The sequence below is a fragment of the Macaca fascicularis genome, chromosome 10, assembly GCF_037993035.2.
Source record: "Macaca fascicularis isolate 582-1 chromosome 10, T2T-MFA8v1.1".
Classification (NCBI taxonomy): Eukaryota; Metazoa; Chordata; class Mammalia; order Primates; family Cercopithecidae; genus Macaca; species Macaca fascicularis.
In genome coordinates, this window is record NC_088384.1 from 21,733,617 (window position 1) to 21,758,731 (window position 25,115).

General features: G+C 38.6%; 1 protein-coding gene across 40 annotated transcripts in view; it reads right to left on the reverse strand.

Moving 5' to 3' along the window:
• Window positions 1–25,115, reverse strand: part of MTMR3 (myotubularin related protein 3) — a 142,324-nt gene that overhangs the window by 97,683 nt on the left and 19,526 nt on the right. For 10 of the 40 annotated variants that reach the window (XM_015457524.4, XM_015457523.4, XM_015457522.4 and 7 more), the window contains one exon: window positions 22,124–22,199. The exons of 25 other annotated variants lie outside the window; for them this stretch is intronic. In XM_015457524.4, coding sequence (XP_015313010.1) covers window positions 22,124–22,199 — 76 coding nt within the window. Of the gene's footprint in view, window positions 1–22,109; window positions 22,200–25,115 lie in introns of all 40 variants that reach the window. 5 more of the 40 variants (XM_074004053.1, XM_074004041.1, XM_074004032.1 and 2 more) reach the window with 1 other exon arrangement.

Consider the following 25,115-nt stretch of genomic DNA (forward strand, 5'->3'; position numbering starts at 1 on the left):
CCTGAGGCATGTTTTTAAAACTTTGAGCTAGGAATGGTGGCTCACATCTGTAATCCTAGCACTTTGGGAGGCCAAGGAGGGACGATCACTTGAGCCCAGGAGTTCAGGATCAGCCTGGGCAACATGCCAAGACTTCGTCTCTTTTAAAAAAAAAAAAAAAAAAAAAAATTAATAAAAAAAAAATTTTTTTTTTAACTTCACACCAACAGGTTGTAAAAACAAAAAACTAGAAACAGGCTAAATATCCATCAATTGGGGAAAAATATATGGAGTAAACATACAGCATACTTAAAAAGAAGAAAAAAAGAAACCTACATATTATTTGGTGGTACATACATACCTAAGGGCACTGGGGGGAAAGCCTACAAGAAAAAAAATGTGGCCAGGAGCGGTGGTTCACGCCTGTAATCCCAGCACTTTTGGGAGGCCAAGGCAGACGGATCACCTGAGGCAGGAGTTCGAGACTAGCCTTGCCAACATGGTGAAACCCCGTCTCTACTAAAAATACAAAAACTAGCTGGACAAGGTGGCAGGCACCTGCAATCCCAGCTACTAGGGAGGCTGAGGCAGGAGAATCGCCACCCGGGAGGCAGAGGCTGCAGTGACCCGAGATCGTGCCACTGCACTCCAGCCTGGGGGATAAGAGCAAGACTTTGTCTAAAAAAAAGAAGAAGAAGAAGAAGAAGAAGAAAAAAAAAAAAATGTAGTGATTACCCATACAGAGGATGATAAAAGAACAGGATTAAAAATGATGGCTACATAGGCGTGGTGGTTTGCGCCTGTAGTCCCAGCTACTTGGGTGGCTGAGGCAGGAGAACCGCTTGACCCCAGGAGGTGGAGTTTGCAGTGAGCCGAGACGGTTCCACTGTATTCCAGCCTGGGCAACAAAGCGAGACTTTGTCTCAAAAAAAAAAAAAAAAAAGGCTAGAGATTTTAGCATTACATTTTAATATTTTACAAGGATATGTAGTCATGATTGTGGTAAAAAAAATTGAAAAAAAATTTTAAAAAAAAGAAAAAAGTATTTTAAAAGGAGAATTTCTTCACCTACTTGTATACCAAAAATTAATTCCAGAAGGTGCTGATGCAAACAAGAAACTAATATAATACATTTTCCTTCCTTAAAGAGTCTCATCCAAGGAATGTTACTATCATTTCTCATAAGTGTTGCTGTGCCCAATGCATGCACCTTATTGCATACACACTGCTTTAGAAAGCCCATCAGTATTTGAGCTCTCTTTTTGATAAACCTCTACCACTACCACTAAGAATAGAAGTATCGGCTAACACCTCAAAATTAAAATAAAATAACAAGAATTTAAAACAAAAATGTTTTAAAACTATGAAACATTATTGAAAAAAATTAAAGACCACCTAAACAGAGACACTCTTGTTCACTGATCTAAAGACAACTTTTTAAGATAACAAACTGACAAAATCATCTACAGATTCAATGCAATCTTTATCAGTGAGCTTTTTCGCATGCACCAACAAGCTGATCCTAAAATTCATGTGGAAATACAAGGGACCCAGAATAACCAAAACAACCATGAAAAAAGGACAAAGCTGAATAACTCAAACTTCTCAAGTATATCTTAGCAGTAAGTTTGAAATTATCAAGAAAATGTGGCACTAGCATAAAGACACACAGATCAATGGAACAGAATTTAAAGTCCAGAAATAAACTCTTACATAGATGGTTAATTTATTTAACAATAATTTAACATCTATGTTATTTAACAAAGATGCTAGAACAACTCAATGAGGAAAGAACAGTTTTTCAACAAACAGTGGTGGGACAACTGAATATCCATCTAGCAAAGAATTAAATAAGACCTCTACCTCACACCATATACAAAAATTAACTCAAAATAGACCTCAGACCTAAATATAAGAGCAAAAACTATAAAACTTCTATATGAAAATATGGGAGTAAATCTTCATAACCTTAGATTAGGCAATGGTTTGAGATATAAAACCAAAAGCATTTAGTGGCTAAAGAAAAATGAAATAAATGGGATTTCATCAAAATTAAACATTTTTGTGCTTTAAAGGGTACAATCAGGACAACCCAAGGATAAGAAACTTGTATCTGGAATACACAAAGAACTCCCCTGACAACAATTTGTTTTAAGTTCCAAATTAAAAATGGGCAAAGAATCTAAATAAACATTCTTCCAAAGAAGATACACAAATGACCAATAAGTACACAAAAGATGCCCAGTATCATTAGTCATTAAGGAATTACAAATCAAAGCCACAATGAGATACCACTTTAAATCCACTAGCATGACTAAAATCAAAAGGGCAGACAATAACAATGCAGTCAAGAATGTGGAGAAATTAAAATCCTAATATATTGCTGATAGGAATGTGACATGGTATAGCTCCACCATGGGAAACAGTGTGGTAGTTCTTCAAAAAGTTAAACATACAGTTACCAAATAATTTAGCCATTTCACTCCTAGGTATATACCCAAGAAAACTGAAAATATGCATCCCCACAAAACTCTGTACGTAAAGATTAAAAGCACCAGTATTCACAATAGTAAAATAATAAAAACCCAAATGATCACTGATGGATGAATGAACAATATGTGGTATACCCATACATACAATGGAGTATTAGTCAGTCATTAAAAGGAATTAAGTACTGATAATGTGCTACAACATTGAAGACCCTTAAAAACATCATGCTAAATGAAAGCAGCCAGCACAAAAGGCCACATGTTGTACAGTTCTATTTAAATAAAATATCAAAAATAGGTAAATTCATTGAAAGAAAATCAACTAGCAGTTGCGAAGGACTAAAGAGGGGTGGGAAAGTGGAGTAACTGCTACAGGGCATGAGGTCTCTGTTAGGGATTCTGAAATTAAACAGCAGTTATGACTATGTAACTCTGAACATGCCAAAAATCATTAAATTGTATGCGTTATTTTTATTTTATTTTTTGAGACCGAGTCTTGTTCTGTGGCCCAGGCTGGAGTGCAGTGGCTTGATCTCAGCTCATTGCAACCTCTGCCTCTCGAGTTCAAGAGATTCTCCTGACTCAGCCTCCCCAACAGCTGGGACCACAGGTGCCCGCCATCACGCCCAGCTATTTTTTTGTGATTTTAGTAGAGACAGGGTTTCTTCATGTTGGCCAGGCTCATCGAACTCCTGATCTCAAGTGATCCACCCACCTCGGACTCCCAAATTGCTGGGATTACAGGCGTGAGCCACCGTGCCCGGCCCTAATTGTATACTTTAAAAGATCGAGTTTTATGGCCTATGAATTATAGCTCAACAAAGCTATTTTTCTTTTTAAGGAAAACAAATAAAAAGGTAAGTAATATTTTTACATTCTTACTCCTGGTTCCTTCTTTTTAAAATGAGATTTACTCTTTTTGAGGGCCTCTGCAATTATCTACTACAATTATTCTTAATTTTAAATAAACTTATCTCCAAGGGTTAAGCTGTTTGCAAGCTACCAGTCCAATACACCCAGACAGAACACAGCACACGCAAATTAACAATGATGTCAAAAAATTCAGGCTGGGAGCAGTAGCTCACATCTGTAATCCCAACACTTTGGGAGGCTGAGGCAGGAGGACCGTTTGAACCCAGGAGTGTGAGACGGACCTGAGTAACATAGCCAGATTCCATCTCTACAAAATATAATAAAATTAGCCAGGCGTAGTGATGCACGCCTCTGGTCCCAGCTACTGGGGGAGGATAAGGTGGGAGGATCCCTTGAGCCTGGGAGGAACCAGCTACAGTGAGCAGTAATTGTGCTACTGCACTCTAGCCTGGGTGACAGTTTGCTCTGTCTCCAAAAAAATAAAATAAATTTAAAGGGGAAATGTTTCTCAAATTATTTCATGCCAAACATTTTAAAAGCCTATTGCTTAGACAATTAAATATATTATCAATACTAGTATGGATAGCCAAATTAATTATAAACTGTCGAATCTAGCAATTCTACTATTGGTTCAAGATACAAAAAATATACATATACACTAACAATGAACAAACCAAAAAAAGAAATTAACTTCCATTTACAATGGCATCAAAAAGAATTACTTAGAAATAAACTTAACCAAGGATGCAAAAGACTATTATACTGAAAACTACAAATCACTATTAAAAGAAATTAAAGAATACACAAATCAATGAAAAAATATCATGTGTTCATAGACTGGAAGACTTCATATTGTGAAGATGTCAGTACTACCCAAAGTGATCTACAGATTTAATGCAATCCCTATTAAAATCTCAAAGGTATTTTACACAGAAATAGAAAAATTCAGTCTAAAATTCACACGCAATTTCAAAAAACCCCAAATAGCCAAAATGAACTTAAAAAGAACAATCTTGAACTCACACTAACTGATTGCAAAACTTACTACAAAGCTCCAGTAAACAAAACAGTGTGGAAACTGGCATAAAAATAGATATATAGGCCAAGAGAATAAAGTAGAGAGCCCAGAAATAAACACTTACATATATGATCAAATGATTTTCAACAAGGATACCAAGACCATGCAATGGGAAAAGGACAGTCTTTTCACTGAATGGTACTGAGAAAACTGGATATCCATATGCAAAATAATGAAGGTGGACCTTTATCTTAGATAATATGTAATTAACTGTTTTTAATTAACATGAGTTAATTTAAAAATTAACTCAAATGGATCAAAGACCTAACTATAAGAGCTAAAACTGTAAGACTCTTAGAAGAAAATAGGGGAAAAGCTTCATGACATGGCATTTGGCAATGATTTATTGGATAAGACACCAAAAGTACAGGCTAAAAAAGAAAAAACTAACTTTATCCAAATGAAAACCTTCTGTGCACCAAAGGGCACTATCAACAGAGTACAAAAGGCAACTCACAGAATGGAGAAAACATCTGCAAATCACATATCTGTTAAGGAATATTTAGAATATATTTTTACAACTCAAGAACAAAAACCAATTCACAAGTAGGCAAAGGGCTTTGATATGGGCTTTTTGGTTCCTTGAAACTGAAATGTTGAAGCCCTAATCCCTAATATGACTGTATTTGAAGACAGGGCCTTAATTACATCTATAGGATGTAATTAAGGTTAAATGAGGTCATGCAGATGGATCCTTGATCCAATAGGATTAGTGTCCTTAAAAGACAAGACACCAGAGAGTTCACTCTAGGAAGAGAGCCATCACCAAAAATCAAACCCTGTCAGATTTATTTCTGTTATTTAAGCCACCCAGAGTGTGATATTTTGTTATGGTAGCCTGAGAAAACTAATAAAGACTTGAACAGACACTGTTCCAAAGAAGCACAAAAGGCCAATACATACAAGAAAAGATACTCAACATCCCTAGTCAGCCAGGCGCACCCCTGTAGTCCCAGTACTTTGGGACGCCAAGGTGGGCAGATCACTTGAGCACAGGAGTTTGGGACCAGCCTGGGAAACATGGCAAAACCCCGTATCTACATAAAAAAAATACGAGCCAGGTGCGGTGGCTCATGCTTGTAATCCCAGCACTTTGGGAGGCTGAGGAGGGTAGATCACAAGGTCAGGAGATCAAGGCCATCACTAACACAGTGAAACTCCGTCTTCACTGAAAAAAAAAAAAAAAAAAAAAGACAAAAAATTAGCTGGGAGTGGTGACACGCGCCTGTAGTCCCAGCTACTTGGGAGACTGAGGCAGGAGAATGATGTGAACCCGGGAGGCGGAGCTTGCAGTGAGCCAAGATTGTGCCACTGCACTCCAGCCTAGGCGACAGAGCAAGACTGTCTCAAAAAAAAAAAAAAAAAAAAAAAATTGCTGGATGTGGTGGTGTGTACTGGTGGTCTCAGCCACTCTGAAGGCTAAGGTAGAAGAACCAATTGAGCCCAGGAGGTTGAGGCTGCAATGAGCCCTGATCACCCCACTGCACTCCAGTCTGGGTGACAGAGTGAGACCCAGTCTCAAAAAAAAAAAAAAACCAGTCACTAGGGAAATGTGAGTCAAAACTACAATGAGATACTACTTCACACCCATTATGATGGCTATTTTAAATTTTTTTAAGTGTTGGCTGGGGTGTGCGGATCCTTGTGCATTGCTGGTAGGAATGTAAAACGGTAGAGCTACTGTAGAAAAATAGAGACTTCTCAAAAAATTAACACAGAGAATGACCACATGATCCAGTAATTCCACTTCTCGGTATACACCCAAAAGGAGTAAAAGCAGAGACTTGAACAGATAATTGTATACCAATGTCCACAGAGGCATTATTCACAATAGCTAAAAAGTAGAAGCAACCCAACTGTCCATCAGCAGATAAATGGGTAAACAAAAATAATACCAATTCTGGGTATATACCCAAAAGAAGTAAAAGCGGGTACTTAAACAGATATTTGTACACCAACATTCATAGGAGAATTATTCACAACAGCCAAAAAGCAGAAGCAACTCAACTATCCATCAATAGATAAATGGATAAACAAAATGTAGAGTATACACACAATAGAGTATTTTTCAGTCTTTAAAAGACGTGATACAGGCCGGGCAAGGTGGCTCACACCTGTAATCCCAGCATTTTGGGAGGTCAAGGCAGGAGGATCACCTGAGGTCAGGAGTTTGGGACCAGCCTGGCCAACATGGCAAAACCCCGTCTCTACTAAAAATTAGCTGGGCAAGGCAGCGGGTGCCTGTAATCCCAGCTACTCGGGAGGGGAGGCTGAAGCAGGAGAATCACTTGAACCCAGAAGGCAGAGGTAGCAGTAAGCACAGATAGCAACACTGTACTGCAGCGTACGTGACAAGGACAACATTCCATCTCAAAAAAAAAAAGACATAATACAAAAATTAGCTGGTATGGTGCTGCATACTTGTAGTCCCAGCTGCTTGGGAGGCTGAGGTACAAGAATTTGCTTCTACCCAGGAGGTGGAGGTTGCAGCAAGCCAAGATGGCGCCACTGCACTCCAGCCTGGGCAAGAGTGACACTCTGTCTCCAAAAAAAAAGAAAGACATGGATGTACCTTGAAGACATTATGTTAAGTGAAATAAGCAAGTCACAGAAGGTCAAACATTATATGATTCCACTTATATGGCGTTGTAGTTAAATTCACAAAGATAGAAAGTAGAATGGTGATTGCCAAGGACTAGGAAGAGGATTGAATGGGGAGTTAGTGTTTAGTAAGTACAGTTTCAGTTGGGAAAGATGAAAAAGTTCTAGAGACGGATGGTGGTAATCACTGCACAATATGAAAGTATTTAAATGCCAGAGAACTGTACAATTGAAATAGAGTAAAGTAAAATAGGAGTTTCAGAAAATAAATGAATCATCCATTAAAAAGTAATAAAATAAGATCCTAAGCTCTCCCAAAAGAAACTCCCTGATGTGGTTTAGCTGTTTGTCCCCTCCAAATCTCATGGTGAAATGTGATCCCAAACATTGGAGGTAGGGCCTAGTAGAAGGTATCTGGTTAGGAGGGCAGATCCCTAATATGGCTTGGTACCCTCCCCTCAGTAATAAGTTCTTGCTCTATTAGTTCACGTGAGAACTGGTTGTTTAAAAAGATCCTGGCACTTCCTCCTCTCTCTTTTGCTCCCTCTCGCTACATGACATGCCTGTTCCCTCTTCGCCTTCCAACATGATTGGACGCTTCCCGAGGCCTCACTAGAAGCACATACTGGTGCCATGCTTCTTGTATAGCCTGCAGAACTTTGAGCCAAATAAAACTCTTTTCTTTATAAACTACCCAGCCTTGGGTATTCCTTCATAGCAATAAAAAACAAACTAATACACTCCCCAAAGTATTAACAGGATGTCCATCAAGATACTGTAGCATTACTACAGGACCACCTCCGCCACCCTCCCTGCCCCCCAAAAAACCTGGCATTTTTGTCATAGCTCTGACTTATTAGATGTGTAAGCTTTTTAAAAGTCTTTAGAATGAACAAAATTTAGTAAAACCTGAAGAAATTAAATAACCATTAGATCTCTTCAAAGAATATCAAAAGGTATAAGAAAATTAGGAGAAACAACAAAATCTTTTGTATTTGGTCAGTATCAATCTTTAGACCAAATGCAATTTATACCACTGAAAGCTTGAGTAATTTCTGCTCTAGAGAATTACTTATACATAAAGTTAAAAAAAAAAAAAAAAGCTTTATCCATCATCATAGTTCTACAACACTGGTCTTGTCACGATTTCCTGTGCCTAAGATTATTTTCCTACCATTCAAAAAGTTTAAATAGCAACCATATCCTTTTTGTCATGTAAATATAAAATACAAACATCTAAACAAATATAACACAACATACGAATATTCGAAATACCACAAATCTTTCAGGTACCAAAACTGAATACACACACAAGGTTAGCAAGATTCTGTTTCATTTTAGCCATAAGTTTCCTGGTGGGCTTAGTTTTACACACTATGACTCCAGCAAAATGTGTTCTGCAGCCTATTATAGATGGTTTAACTAGCAGAAATGAGTCATTTAATTAGCATAATACACAGTGGTCTAATAATTTTTCTTAGCTAATAAGGAATAACCAACGAGTTCATGAGGTATCTAATTTTTAAAGCAAATTGCCTATTTTTTTTGGTTGTTTTTTGTTTTTGAGAAGGAGTCTTGCTCTGTTGCCCTGGCTAGAGTGCAGTGGCACAATCTCAGCTAACTGCAACCTCTCCGAGGTTCAAGCGATTCTCCTGCCTCAGCCTCCCGAGTAGCTGGGACTATAGGCACGTGCCACCATGCCCAGCTAATTTTCATATTTTTAGTAGAGACAGGGTTTCACCATGTTGGCCAGGACGGTCTCTATCTCTTGACCTCATAATCCGCCCGCCTCAGCCTCCCAAAGTGCTGGAAGCCTAAATCTTAATAAAAGCATGTGTAAAATAAAATGTACATACAGAGTCATCAGCCAGTATCCTAATAAATTTAGATTCTGAAATACATGTAAAAATACTTATACTGTGTTGAGTTTAACCTAGAAAAATATTTCCTAAAGATTAAAACCAGGCTGGCTGCAGTGGCTCAAGACTGTGATCCCAATACTTTGGGAGGGTGAGGCAGAAGGACTGCTTGAGCTCAGGAGTTCAAGACTAGCCTGAGCAATACAGTGAGACTCCATCTCTACAAAACATTTGTTTTTTAAATTAGCTAGGCATGGTGGCACAGGCCTGTGGTCTTAGCTACTGAGGAGGCTGAGGTGGGAAGATTGATTGAGCCCAGTGGCTGCAATGAGCCATGATTACATGACTGCATTCCATCCTGGGCTACAGAGACCATGTCTCCAAAAAAAAAAAAAAAAAAAAAAAAAAACCCCAAAAGTGAATATAAATTAATAGTCCAAAAATATTTATTAAACTTCAAGGATCACATATCTTATCCGGTATTTATCACTGTTTTATAACAGTAATTTCAACCTCTTGATGAGAAAAACTTTCCTTTCTCAGCTAGCTTTTGCTTTCAGTGTACCTAAAATTGGACAGTTTAAACCGCTTCACCAGATATGTGAGAAATCCATGGTAAGACAAAATGTCATTTACTTTTAAGTATATATACAGTTATGGTATGATGAATAAAAATATGCCTTGCTAAAGAATTAAGAGATGAGACCTAGAGAAAACTTTTTACCCAGAAAAAAGGAAGAACAGGAAGCAAAAAATGAGGTAACTTAATGACCCAGTGACTGCTACGAAAACTACAAAACCATGTAGTCATATGATATTTTCCCAAAAACATTATGAGTGATAAGTTTATATTTTTGCCTTACACTAAAATGTCCCTTGTAGGGAGAATAAGAAATAAGAAATAGGCTGGTGTGAACTGGCTCAGGCCTGTAATTCCAGCATTTTGGAAGGCCGACGCAGGAGACCACTTGAGGCAATGAGTTAGAAATCAGCCTAGACAACAAAGTGAGATCTCAGCAATTAAAAAAATAAATAGGAAATAAGACAATTCAACTAACCATACAAACAGACAATCCTTTCTTTGTATTCTTAAAGGCAAATAATATTTTGTCCCTCTGTCTTTTAGAATCCACAACCAGTAGTAACATATTTCATTAAAATTCCCTTTACTCTTAACATATGAAATGATATGAGACACATTATAAAACCCCTAGTGAATCCAAAGAAAGCAGAAGATTGTCTTAACCATTCTAAATATTTTATCCATTTGCCTCCAAAAAGCAACATATATTTAATACATGAGTAATTCTCCAACCCTTATTCCTTTTCCTTCATAGTCTACAAACTGAGTAACAACGGAGATCTTGTTCACCACTACATCTCCAGAGCCTATAACTTAACAGTGCCTAGTAAACAGGTGGCACTTAAATATTTATTGTATTATAAGCCTAAGTCTCACAAAGGAAAACGGCAAAGATATGAAGAAGAAAGATGTTTCAAGGCAGAAGGAATGCTTCAGAGAGCTACTACCTGCTATCAAAAAGAGACACTAAAACTTGCAAAATTAATTAGAACTTATGGAAGCTATTTTAAATCAGATGGCCACTTTAGAGATGCCTGCTTAACACCATGGACTTATTTTTCAGTACAAGAAAAGTGCTATTCAGGCATACATTGGAATACTAGTGTAAGAAAGCACTATACACCTCTAAAGAAAGTTCTAAACAGATGATGCCCCTCAACACTTCCCTTCCAGGTTCACTGCATGCCAAGTAACACCAGCAGTTGCTAATATTTTCTAAATTAAAACACTTAAACTCACTGCATTAGCACATGAGGCATTTTGTGATTTCAGAGGGGAAAATGTATTTTACAATTTCAAAATAAATTAGCAGCTTCTCTGTATCAAGTAATCCCTTGACAGTTGTTCAAATCCCCTTTTTTTTTTTTTTTTTTTTTTTAAAGAGACGAGTTCTCCCTATGTTGCCCAGGCTGGCCTTGGGCCTTGAACTCCTGGGGTGAAGCAATCCTCCCACCTCAGCCTTCTAAGTAGTGAGTAGCTGGGACTACAGGTATGAGCCACTTGGCTCCTCCAGCAAAATTTTTAAAATCTTACACGAAGGAACTTTTCCTGGGTGATCAGAGGAGGTAAAGGGGGTAACATTACTAAGAATATAAAACTGAAGTCTATAGTCCTAACCAATGACCCAACTAAAAACAGACACCTTTGGCTACAGATTTCTTTAAACAAGGATTAAGATATGAAAACTTAATCCTTCCTTTACATGAAAAATAGCCATTAACAATCACCTTTCCTCTTCTAATGTTAAAGCAGGTTTTTAAGAGCACAGTCCTCCTGTTTGAATTATTTCCACATTCTAGTAAATACTAGCTGGTGAGAGCCAATACAGAATCTTTTGCTGAAGATACTGGGATATTACAGAACAAAAACAGAATAATCCATAATTAATTAGTGACATATCTTAAAGCTCAAACTACTGCAGTTACAGGGGGCAGTGAGATAGTTCTGGCAATCAACTGTAGGCATTAGGGAGCAATTGGTAAAGTAGCAGATCCAGGGTACTGTTAACAATCCCATTACAAAGGCTGAACATTTATTTATTTACATAAAATCCTGTAATGAACAATTAGAACATGAATATCAGCTAAGCCAGGACAAATGGTGCAAAACATTGCCCGCAGAATGCAATGTATTAATTTATGAAGTACGCTATAATAGCCTTTATCATGCAAATCTTACATTTATTTATAAAAAGTTAAATTAGTCTGACCATGACGGAGTAACATGAGACTAGCCCTTCCACCAAAACTACTAAAAAACTGGACAAGATACATAAAACAGCTATTCTTGGATGCTGGACAATAGACGGCACCGAACTGTGATCCCTGAGAGAAGACAAGCAAATTACCTGTGCCCTAATGATCGTCCAAGCTTTGTACTTTGCAGCAGTTTCCAGACTCCAGCCAGAAAGGGAGAAACTGAGTATCTAGGGAGGGTGGAAACCCAATCAGAAACTTAAATGTGTTTCAGAAGGCTGAGGCAGCTGTAATTTGTGAGGCACTGTTACATCTTTACTAAACTAGCTGCACATGCATTAGATGAGCTTTCACGAGGGTGGGCAAAGAACAACCATTGGATAATAACTACCAGAGTTTACACAGGCATTCTCCTTCTGACTGATTAAAGAGACCTTATTAAACTCAGGCCATTCAGCTGAAACCTTTATAAACAGGCTAAACTAGCCCTAGGGCAACGGCTCCTCTCCAGGCCCACCTGAACAAAGCTTTAAATAAAAACAAGCCTAACATTGAATTATGGATTTTCTAACATATCCAAAAGTAAAATGTATGACAATAGCAAAAAGAACAGAAAATAGGAAACTGGAGACATACCACCATAGGATTCTTATACATTAAGTGGTATATAATTTGAAGGCAGAATGTCAAAAGTTAAAGGTATCTACTCTACTGTAGAGCAGCCACAGAAAAAAAATAAAACAAGTATATCTCCACTACAAGAGGGGATAAGATGAAATATTACAAAATCTTTCATTCAAAAAAATGACAGAAAAGAATAGATGGGATTAATAGAAAACAAATGGCAAAATGGTAAACTGAAACCTAACCACATGGATACTCAAACTCAGAGTAAAGCACCATTTAATAACAACAATTAAAAGGAGACTGTCAGCTGGGCGCAGTGGCTCACACCTGTAATCCCAGCACTTTGGGAGGCCAAGGCGGGCAGATCACCTGAGGTCAGGAGTTCAAGACCAGCTTTGCCAATATGGGGGTAAATACACAAAACACAAAATATACAAAAATTAGCCGGGCATACTGGCAGGCACCTGTAATCCCAGCTCCTCAGGAGGCTGAGGCAGGAGAATCACCTGAACTCGGGAGGTGGAGGTTGCAGTGAGCCAAGATCGCACCACTGCACTCCCGCCTGTGTGGCAGAGCGAGACTTAGTCTCAATGAATGAATGAATGAATGAATGACGGAGAACTGTCAGCCTAAATAAAAAAGCAAGACCTAACTATGTGCTAATTACAAGAAATGCACTGCAAATATATACACAGACTGAAAGTAAAAGTATGGGGAAAAAATTATGCAAATACTGTGGTAATAAAGCTACCAGAGTTATATTCATGTTAAAGTAGCCTAGGGGATGGCAAATATTATCAAAATAAAGTGGGACAAGTCATAAAAGAATGAATTTACTGAGAAGACATAACAATCCTAAATATGTATGTACCTAAAAAAGAACTTCAAAATATATGAGGCAAAACTGGTAGAACCAAATATTTGTCTTTTCAAAGACACAAAACATTCACTGCAATAGACCATATGCCTTATGACAAAACAAATCTCAAATTCTGAAATCCTGAAAAAGACTGAAATCCTATAGAGTACATTCTCTGACCACAATGAAATTAAATTAATAACAATAAAATATATACAGGAAGTTAAACATCACACTTTTATAATTCATAAGCCAAAAAAGACATTAAAAGAGAAATTAGAAAATATTCAAACTGAATAGTAGTACACAATATGTCATTTTGTGAGCTGCAACTGAAGCACTGCTCAGAGGAAAACTCAGATATTCACAGTACATACAAAAAGACAAGCCTACACTTACCTCTCTCAGTATTCAATTTGAAGTGTTTCACTTACCTAAATGTCAAACAAAGCTATAAACTTCCAGAATAAAATTTAAGAAAATATTAGTAACCTTAGGTTTAGAGACAATTCCTTAGATAGGCTATAAAAGTCATTAACTCAAAAAGAAAAAAAAATAACTTTGACTACATAAAAATTAAGTTTCTGCTCTCTAGGCCGGGCGCGGTGGCTCAAGCCTGTAATCCCAGTACTTTGGGAGGCCGAGGCGGGTGGATCACGAAGTCAGGAGATCGAGACCATCCTGGCTAACATGGTGAAACCCCGTCTCTACTAAAAATACAAAAAACCAGCCAGGCGTGGTGGCGGGCGCCTGTAGTCCCAGCTACTCGGAGGCTGAGGCAGGAGAATGGCGTAAACCCGGGAGGCGGAGCTTGCAGTGAGCCGAGATCGCGCCACTGCACTCCAGCCTGGGTGACACAGCGAGACTCCGTCTCAAAAAAAAAAAAAAAAAAAAAAAAAAAAAAGTTTCTGCTCTCTGAAAGACACTATACTATTAACAATGAAAAGGCAAGCAACAAATTACAAGAACATATTTGCAAAACATGTAATTTGCAAAACCTGTTATAAAGGACTCATATTGAGAATACTTTATGAACTCACAATAAACAAAAAACAACCTAATTTTTTTAATGAGCAAAAGATTTGAACACTTCACCAAAGTTATATAAATGGCAAATAAGCACATGAAAAGATAATCATCATTAGTCATCTGGAAATTACAAACTAAAACCATGATGATTTATCACTATAGACCCACTAGAACGACTTAAGTTAGTAAGACTGACAATACCAAACATCAAAAAGGATTTGGAGCCCTGGAATTCTCATGCATTGCCAGTGGGAATGCAAACTAGGCCGTTACTTTAAAAACTATAAACACGGCCGGGCACGGTGGCTCAAGCCTGTAATCCCAGCACTTTGGGAGGCCGAGACGGGCGGATCACAAGGTCAGGAGATCGAGACCATCCTGGCTAACATGGTGAAACCCCGTCTCTACTAAAAAATACAAAAAAATAGCCGGGCGAGGTGGCGGGCGCCTGTAGTCCCAGCTACTCGGGAGGCTGAGGCAGGAGAATGGCGTAAACCCGGGAGGCGGAGCTTGCAGTGAGCTGAGATCCGGCCACTGCAGTCCAGCCTGGGCGACAGAGCGAGACTCCGTCTCAAAAAAAAAAAAAAAAACTATAAACACACTTACCCTACAATCCTGCAACTTCTACTCCTGGATTTTTAACCATGAGAAATGAAAATATATGTCCATACAAAGATCTGTGTTGCAAATATTCAGAGGAGCTTTATTCATAATAGCCAAAAACTGGGCCGGGTGTGGTAGCCCACGCTTGTAATCCCAGCACTTTGGGAGGCTGAGGCGGGCGGATCACGAGCTCAAGAGATCAAGACCAACCCGGCTAACACGGTGAAAGCCCATCTCTACCTAAAATACAAAAAATTAGCCAGGTGTGGTGGCACACACCTGTAGTCCCAGCTACTCAGCCCGCTGAGGCAGGAGAATAGCTTTATCCCAGGAGGCGGAGGTTGCAGTTAGCCGAGATCTCGCCACCGCACTCCAGCCTGGGCAACAGAGCAAGACTTCATCTCAAATACATAAATAAACCCAAAACCTGGAGAAAAAAAAAAAAAAAAAAAAAAACAATATCCATTAACTAGTAAATAAAGGAATTGTGGAATATCCATACAATGGACTACTGCTTAGCAATTAAATGGACTAACTACTAATTTTAACAATATGGATGACTCTCCAAGCATTATGCTAAAATGAAAGAGGACAGGCACAAAATAGTACATCCTGTATGATTTCATTTATATTACATCCTAGAAAAAAGGTAAAATTTGTGCAAATTATACTTCTCTAAGGCTGATTTTTTAACCATGTGGCAGCAAAAAAGTCAAAGGTATATATATGTGCTCTGGTTAAGACAAGTATTTTCCCTAACTCTTAGTTACAGAAGGGCTCTAAGAAGTTAATGATTTGCCCCAAATTAGTAACCAGTGGAAACATGTTTTGGGATATAGATCACTTTACTGTAAATACAAACTTGGAACGTATGCTTTAGGGATGATTAAGAAGATCTGTATAACTAAGACCCTTTGTTTTTGTTTTTGTTTTGAGACGCGGGTCTCGCTGTTACCCAGGCTAGAGTGCAGTGGTACAACCATGGCTCATTGTTGTCTTGATGTCCTGGGCTCAAGCAACTCTCCCACCTCAGCTTCCTCAGTAGCTGGGACTACAGGTGAGCACCACCACAGCTGGATAATTATTGTTATTATTATTATTTTGTAGACACAGGGGTCTCCTATGTTGCCCAGGCTGGTCTCAAACTCCAGGCCTCAAGCGATTCTCTCGCCTCGGCTTCCCAGAATGCTGGGATTACAGGTGTGAGCCACTGTGCCTGGCCAACTAAGACCCTTTCGAAGGAGCTCCAGAACTATGTTTAACTTACAGTTAAGTATTAAAGGAAGTTTCAATTTACATAGGCAAGCCAGCTAAAACAGCTCAGGCCAAGAGTTGGATGATGTAGCATAGACATCTCAAATACTTAGCTTACCACAGTCTTGGCCAATAGTCAAGTTTATTTTGGGACTGGAATATTTAAAAGTCCATATTCCCTGCAGCTCCTACACATTGATCCTATTAAACAAAGGCTTCCAATTCTGAATCTTTTAGGTACTCATCTTTCATTCTCACTGAATGCGTTACCTCCAAGCAACTGGGGTGGTAAAGAACTGGATTTTGAACGACAACATCATGACAACAGCTTATTAAAAAGCAAGACAAGGCCAGGCTTGGTGGCTCATGCCTACAATCCTCCTAGCACTTTGGAAGGCTGACACAGGAGGATCGCTTGAGTTCTAGAACAGCCCAGGCAACATAGCAGGAACCCATCTCTACTAAAAATTTTAAAATTAGCCAGGCATGGTGGCACACACCTATAATCACAGCTACTTGGGAGGATGAGGCAGGAGGATCCTTTGAGCTCAAGAGTTTGAGGCAGCAGTGAGCTATGATCATGCCACTACACCCCAGCCTGGGTGACAAAGCAAGACCTCGTCATTTATTTCTTCAGTCATAAACATAATAAAACGACAGGAAAACTGCTCTTAACACCTAATTAACCACATCAACTTTAACTTTAGCATAAAGAAAACAAATTAAGACTTTTCTTCATCTCTATCATCAATTCATTTTGCAGAAGTCTAACATTTAGTCCATAAGTGGGCAATCCATGGAACCTAAAGCAATTACTACAAATTCACTAATGCTTACTATACATACCTCACCTCTTCATTTCCTCTTGTCTGACTTTTCACCGAGTTTTTCTCCTCCCTTTCTGACCTTTTTATATGGTTATAACAGCTACTTTGCAATAAAACAACAAAGAGGATATTTATGCCTAATTAGTGAAAGTACTGACTTTATATCTTTGCTATTGTACTTATTATGGTGACAAGCTCTTTAAGGAAAACGTCTACACTGTATAAGCATAAATAATGGGAAAGGAATACTGATTTATTCTATACCCATTATAAACACTTTTCCCTCTAAGCCATTGAAAAAATGGAAGATACCTTACTATTTTCACTCCACTGATCCTGAATATTATCTCATATATAAACTGAGTGTACCTATGTATATTAATGTTTACCCTGAGATTAAAGTCCAAACTATTTTTAAATACGTACAAAGCGCACTGGAGAAATGGTCAGACTAACATTAAATATACTGGTCAGAATTCTCAGTTGTAAGTTTAAAAAAAAACCCAATTCAAGCTAATTTACACAAAATTTTTTTAAAAAAATTTTTTTTGGGGGAGACACGGTCTCACTCTGTCACCCAGGCTAGAGTGCAGTATCGTGATCATGGCTCACTGCAACCTTGACCTTCCAGACTCAAGGGACCCTACCATGTCAGCATCCCAAGTATCTGAGACCACAGGCGTGCGCTACCACACCTGGCTAATTTTTTTTATTTTTTGTAGAGACAAATCTCCCCACGTTGCCCAGGCTGGTCTCCAACTCCTGGGCTCAAGCAATCGTCTTGCCTCAGCCTCCCAAAGTGCTGTGATTACACGTGCGAGCCACCACACCCAGCCCAAAAATCAGAATTTGATGGCTCACAGGATAATGAGATGATGCTTAGAAACAAGGAAAAAAACTTCAGGACCAGGTCCTCAAGGGCACAGTGCCATGGGATCCATCTCTATCTCATGAGAAATCCAGTGAATGTTCCATTCCTTTCACTAGTATAATTAAGTGTTGGAAGCAGATCCCTAATGTCCAGAAAATATGATTTAAGGATACAACTTAGGAATTATCAATAATCCTACTAAATGTAAAAGTTAAGAAAATCTAACCCCTGACACCGAACCACTAACTTACAATTACAGAAAGTCCTGTCACATATGATCTGGTTTCTCTTTATAATGAATAGATCTTTTTGCCTTGTACTAAAGATTTCCGTGGAGAGCTGAGGTCTTGCTTAGGCTAGGGTAAATATAAAAAAGAAAAAAAAAAAGTCTTAACAGGTTAAAAAAAAAAAGGAAAAGAGGCATAAAAGTCAATTTAATGGGCTTATATACATGGCAGTTTAGCAAGGAAGAGGGCAATCTCATTTTAAAAATTTACTCAATAACAGCACAAATCTGAAACTAAAGTGTGAGACTCCTACTTTTGGTTATCATATAGTCGCCACAGTAATGACTAAAATTCATGTAGCACTCACATAGCTAACTATCCCTAAAGAAATGCTTCCTTTCGCAAGACGTTTAAGTGGAAAGGAATATGAAATTTCTTAACACATCTATATTTTAAATGACTCGATTTCAGGAGTAATCACTCTGAAACAACTGAGTGAAATAAAAACCAGCAACCCCCAAATCTTTGCTGAGCCATCACTTTAACTCATCAGTTTGCTACCAACTACAGTGTTTACCTTTCTAGTAAGGTTCCATACAAACTGTTTTGTTCTACATAACTGCACTAGATTTGGATGTACACTCAGAATTTAAACGATGACCTACATTCAGTGGTGTGTGGGTACCTATAAAATACAGAAAAGGGCCCACTTTCTACTAATTTCTTTCAAGCTCAATCTGAGGCAATAAAATGATACTCTGTTTTTAATAAGAAGCAAATTTATATTTATAATAAAGAATTACATACAAGGTGATATTTATTATTCCTTAATACAAAGTTCTGTTATATGCTGAGAGACATATATTTATGAAAAAATTATAAAAATGAAGAGCTACAAATAATGGAAGGGAGAAGTCCAGGTCCTTGCTTATAATTTTAACAGCCAACATGTATAGAGCACTCTTCTAAATACTTCACCATTTATTAGTCATTAATCTTACAACAACTCTACAAAGTAGGTAATATTATTATCCTCGTCTTATAAAGAGGGAAACTAAGGAGCAGAGAGATAAGGTAACTTGCCCAAGTCATAAATCTAGCCAATAAATAATTTACAGATGCAAGTTTAAACCATATAAGAAATTAAGCAGGAACAACACATATACAGCAAATACGAAAACAAGAGAAAAGTCAAAGCACTCAATCTCAAAAAGGCAGAAAAGCAACATAAATTAAGAAACTAATTTTTTTCTCTCAGTGCAACGAAACCAGGTCTATATCACTAGGGGTTGGGGGAGCAGGGCAACTGTGTTCTCAAACTATATAAAAAAATCTCAAAAAAAGTAACATATTTCTTGTGGTCCGGGCACAGTAAGCCCAGGAGTTTGAGACCAGTCTGGGCAATATGGTAATACAGTCTCTACAATAAATAAAAAATCAGCTGAGCATGGTGGAGGCTAAATTGGGAGGATGGCTTGAGTCTGGGAGGGTCGTGGGAGTCTGGGAGGGTCGTGGGAGCCTGGAAGGTCGAGGCTGCAGTAAGCCATGACTGTGCCACTGCACTCCAGCCTGGGCAACAGAGTGAGAACTTGTCTCAAAAAAAAAAAAGAAAGAAAAGAAAAGAAAAGAAAGAAAAAGAAAAGAAAAGAAAAATTAACATATTTCTTAAATAAATAAAAGTACTCAACTTTCGGGAAGCACGTTCTGGAGAAAACGTGTATTAAATAAATGATAGCACTTTGGAAACTAACTTTTCATTCCTAAATATGCTTTAAAGAATACAGCAAATAGCTAAAAGCAATCCTTCATAATTTTATCATGTTTAGCACTTTTTACTGAGAAACAGAAAGTTCTACAATAATCAAAGTGGGTCAATCTATCACTGCGGTATATACAGTCACTTAGTCTTATCCCTGAAAAATATTTTCAGATTATGTAAATTTTTAACTCTGAGATAACCTTCAACAAAATGAAAAAGGCACATTCCTGCTATTTCCGCAAAGGGCCAATAATTAATCTATGGTACTGATTAAAGAAGATTAATTTGCCACCTAGAACAACATATAGCCATGAAATTTAATTTAGAAACAGAGCCGCAATCACTAATCCACTAAAACAATGAAGAGTTACTATCTATTTCACAGTACTGAAGCAAATCCACTTTCATTCTATTTTTACTCCTGAAGTGTGCAATGCTAGTAAGCAAAGGGTCTGTTCCTCAAAACTGAACTGATTCTGGTCTTGCTTTGGTTTCTTTTGGTCTGTTCTAGTAGGAAGCAGTAGCTACAATGTCTGACGTGAACATGATACTTGTGCTTACTACTAAACTATGTATATTCCCTTAGCTCTAGAAAACTGATACGGCATTGAGCTTCTTGAGTTAACCCTCAGTCACTATAAGGCTGTTCTCATCCAGGTTCGTAGAAGGAAAGCTTCCACCATGGTTACTCCCATTCTGAATCCTCAACTTGTTCCCCACCCCTGGGTTTTACAAGGTTGCTAGGAAAAAAAAATCTTACTTGCATCTGACTATGGAAGTCCTTCCTACCTATATACCATTACTCTTAGGAGGTACAAGCGAGATCTCATCTAGATTTCTTGGCTGCCTTTTACCGATGTAATCATAGCATGAAGCTTTGAAATGTGAGATCCCGAGCTAGGTCACTCCTTTCAAAGTGTCTATCATTACTCCTTGGAGAGTCAGCTGCTGGACTGCTGCCAGTGTGCTCTTTGTTGGCTTTATCATGAAACCATATTCCTGTAGAGCTGGAATGGTGGCCAAAACACTGCATTTCAAAAGACTCCTTCAAAATGTGTATCAAAAAAAAAGATATAGATACACATCCAACCAAGCCATTCACTTGTTTTTAGTAAGAGAGGGAATGAATAATACAAAGGAGATTAAGTAGCTATGTTAAAAGATTCTCTTATGTGCAAGTATGCAAAAATATCCCATAAAATCACTTGATAATTTTCTTTGAGTAGATTTTATGCAAATAGGTACATTTAAAATGTTTTATGCCCTTGAGGAAAGAAAATTCAACTTTTCTGTGTCAGATAAGAACTCTGAAGTTAAGTAAAAGCTTGAGATATCCAAGGATTCTCTGATGATCCTTCAACTATCACTGAAGGGGTAAAATATCTACTCTTTAGTAAGCAGCTTTAGTAATGGGTTTTAGAGGAGACCATCAATAAAACATTTTGTAATTTTTAGAGGGTTTTTTGGGTTTTTCTGTTTGTTTGTTTTTTTGAAATCAAGTCTCACTCTGTCACCCAGGTTGGAGTGCAGTGGTGCCATCTCAGCTCACTGCAACCTCTGCCTCCTGATTTAAGCAATTCTCCTGCCTCAGCCTCCCAAGTAGCTGGGATTATAGATGCACGCCACCATGACCAGCTAATTTTTGTGTTTTTAGTAGAGACAGGGTTTCACCATGTTGGCCAGGCTGGTCTCGAACTTCTGGCCTCAAGTGATCCATCAGCCTCTGTCTCCCAAAGTGCTGGGATACAGGGATGAGCCACCACACCGGCCAAATTTTTAATTTTTATAAGGTGAAACAATGTTGAGAATGGGGAAAGGGGGAGAGGATATAGGGCAACTCAAGTAGTTCCACAGTACAGGAATGAAAAAGCTCCTAGCTCTGAATAAAATAATGGATAGTAATAATGCTTTCAGGGTATATAAAGTGAGACAGGCCGGGCGTGGTGGTTCACCCCTATAATCTCAGCACTTCGGGAGGCTGAGGGAGACGGATCACTTGAGGTCAGGAGTTGGAGACCAGCCTGGCCAACGTGGTGAAACCCCGTCTCTATTAAAAATTTAAAAAAAAATTAGCCAGGTGTGGTGGCACACGCCTGTAATCCCAGCTACTAGGGAGGCTGAGGCAGGAGAATTGCTTGAACTGGGAGATGGAGATTGCAGTGAGCCAAGATCACACCACTGCATTCCAGCCTGGGCAACAAAGCGAGACTCGGTCTTAGATAGCTAGACAGACAGACAGACAGACAGACAGAGATAAATGTGAGATAAATATATTCGTGTATGGTAGTACCGAATGGTACTTTTAGAAAAGTACTTTCTAGAAAAGGTCTTTTTAGAAAAGACACCAAAGTTTTTCCTATAAACTTTGAAAACAAGCCTGGCACAGTGGTACGCACCTAGTGCTGGTTACCTGGGAGGCTGAGACAGGAGGACTGCTTGACCCAAGGAGTTAAAGGCCGGCCTCGAAAACACAATGAGAACTTCATCTAAAAGAAAAACAAAAAAATGCCATCCTGAGCAAATGCTCCGGATGAATCTAGACTTTCAGATGCTCAGAACTTGTTTGACACTGGTCAGCAAAAGGATAGATAATAACTTTGAAAAAAGTTAATATATAACAACTAATATATAAAAGGTTAACGGGTTTAAGAAACTTGCCATAATTTAAAATATGCTTTTGCAAGTGTTTAGTGCACAAATTTAAAATATGCACCAAAAACTCATAAAATTGTTTTAATATCCAAAAGGGGGAAAGCTGTAAAAATACAGTAATAAAAGATGCAAGTTCAAAAACACTGAATACATGAAATACATAATTCCACACAGCAGCTATTATATTAAAGGCAAGATATTCCCCAACAAGTAAATTCAAACAACTTCATTTAATTTAAAATGCCTGAAAGAACATTACCTTACATCAAGGAAGTACCTTAACCAAAAGAAAGGACTCAAGCACCAAATGATACAACCCCGTAACTTATACTTCTGAATTCCCTAGTCCTAAGACTTACACACATGGTAAAAGGGCTCAACTATGAAATTTTATCAACTATGAAATTTTCATAGCATCAACTCCTATATATCAACTATGATACAAATATCAACTATGAAATTTTAAGGAGAGGGACCGTCCTTTTATTTACACAGTTGTCCTTTAAACCACAGGGGTTTGAACTGCACAGGTCCACTCATGTGCAGATTTCTGTTAACCAAATGTGGACGGAAAAAGTATTCTTGGGATGCGAAACCTAAAAATACAGCAGGCCGAGGACTAGCTTTTCATATAGACAGGTTCCACAGTGGCAACTGGGGCACTTAAGTATGCCCAGATTTTGGTGTATGTGGGAGTCCTGGAACCCATCCCCCAAGTATACCAAGGATATACTGTAGTGGGATATATGCTGACGTTCTGTATTATTCTCTGTATAACCACTAAAAATGAAAAATGTATGATAAGCTTCTTTTTTTTTTTTTTTTTTTTTTTTTGAGACGGAGTCTTGCTCTGTCACCCAGGCTGGAGTGCAGTGGCCGGATCTCAGCTCACTGCAAGCTCCGCCTCCCGGGTTCACGCCATTCTCCTGCCTCAGCCTCCCGAGTAGCTGGGACTACAGGCGCCCGCCACCTCGCCCGGCTAGTTTTTTTGTATTTTTTAGTAGAGACGGGGTTTCACCGTGTTAGCCGGGATCGTCTCTCGATCTCCTGGCCTCGTGATCCGCCCGTCTCGGCCTCCCAAAGTGCTGGGATTACAGGCTTGAGCCACCGCGCCCGGCCGATAAGCTTCTTACTCCATTCTGATGTAACAATAGCTCTAAGAACCATAATAGAGGATAGCAAATTGGTATGTTTAAATGTTGGCAGAAATGTAAATTTCCATATGCCATCTGTGATGATGATTAAAAAGTTTCCCTCCAACACTGGTCCTCCTACTCAACCTGTCCTAAAGCTCCAACTGTCTAACACACTTGTAACTTAATTGTCTAACTCCTTCCATGTTTAAAACCAAGACACACACACACACACACACATCTCTCTCTGAACGTTGTCCATCTTCCTGCTAAAATCAACTCCCCTTGCTACTTATTCTATCATCTTTGAATATTTTTGCTTCTTACATGTATTGCCTTTCAACTCTTAACACAGATCCTTAGGGGAAAGAGGATGTATAACTGTTGTGTTATCACTGTAATAACAGTAGCAACAACCACAATTAGCAAATATGGAGTGCTTACTATTGGTTATCTACATATCGTAAGCACTTGCTGAATTCTCACAAGAGCTTTAAGAGGTATTATTGTTATCCCCATTTTAAACCTGAGACTCAGAAAAGTTAAAGAACTTGCCCAAGATCAGAGGTAAGTGGTAGAACCACAATTCAAACCCAAGCCTGAGCTCTTATTCAGACAGTAAACTGCCATGGTGGAAACAGCATCCAACTTGATGTCTGGACTCAAGTACTATTTCAGCTACTCACTAGCAGGACAACCTCAGGTAAGTCCTGACAGCTATGAAAAACAATTTACTTACTTGTAAAGTAAGAGTAACAATATATAGCCTGCCATGCCTACTTCACAAGGTAGCAATGAAGATTAAGTGTGCAACTGATAAAGCTAATTAAAACTATTTGTATTACTAATCCCATAGTTGCTACCTCCATACTCCCATGGTATTAATTTTGGCAGCCCCATCCTGGAATTCTAGACTTGGATCACCAACATTATTGTCTCAGTTAAAGTAAAGAGCTACAAGTCTTGTCCACATCAGACAGTGACATATAGAAGACAAACTGTTAACCTGCAATCGCCATTACTGGCAAAACTGGGCAGGTATTTCCAGGCAGGTATTTTAATGTGAAATAGCCAAAAATAATGATAGCCTACAAATGAGATACCTATTCACCAAATGACCATATTTCAAGTGTAATATCCCTTGGTTCCAAACACAACATTCAGTTTTCTAAATATTCAACATCAGAAGGAGCGTACATTAATGAGAAAAGCTCTGTAGTTCCAGTACCTCTGTACACCTAGTACCTCAATTATATAATACATTTATACTGAGGGCTTAAACTAAGATTCCACACTACACAAAAGAAATGGTTGGGCAAGGTGGTTAACACCTGTGATCCCAGCACATTGGGAGGCTGAGGCAGGCAGATCTCTTGAGCCCAGGAGTTCAAGATGGACAACATGACACAACCCCATCTCTACACACACACCCACAAAAAAACAAAGATTAGCCAGGCGTGGTGGCATGTTCCTATAGTCCCACCACCCAGGAGGCAAAGTCCCACCACTCAGGAGGATCACCTGAGCCCAGGAGGTTGAGGCTGCAGTGGGCCATGATTGTACCACTGCACTCCAGCCTGGGTGGCAGTAATACCCTGTTTCAAAAAAAAAAAAAAA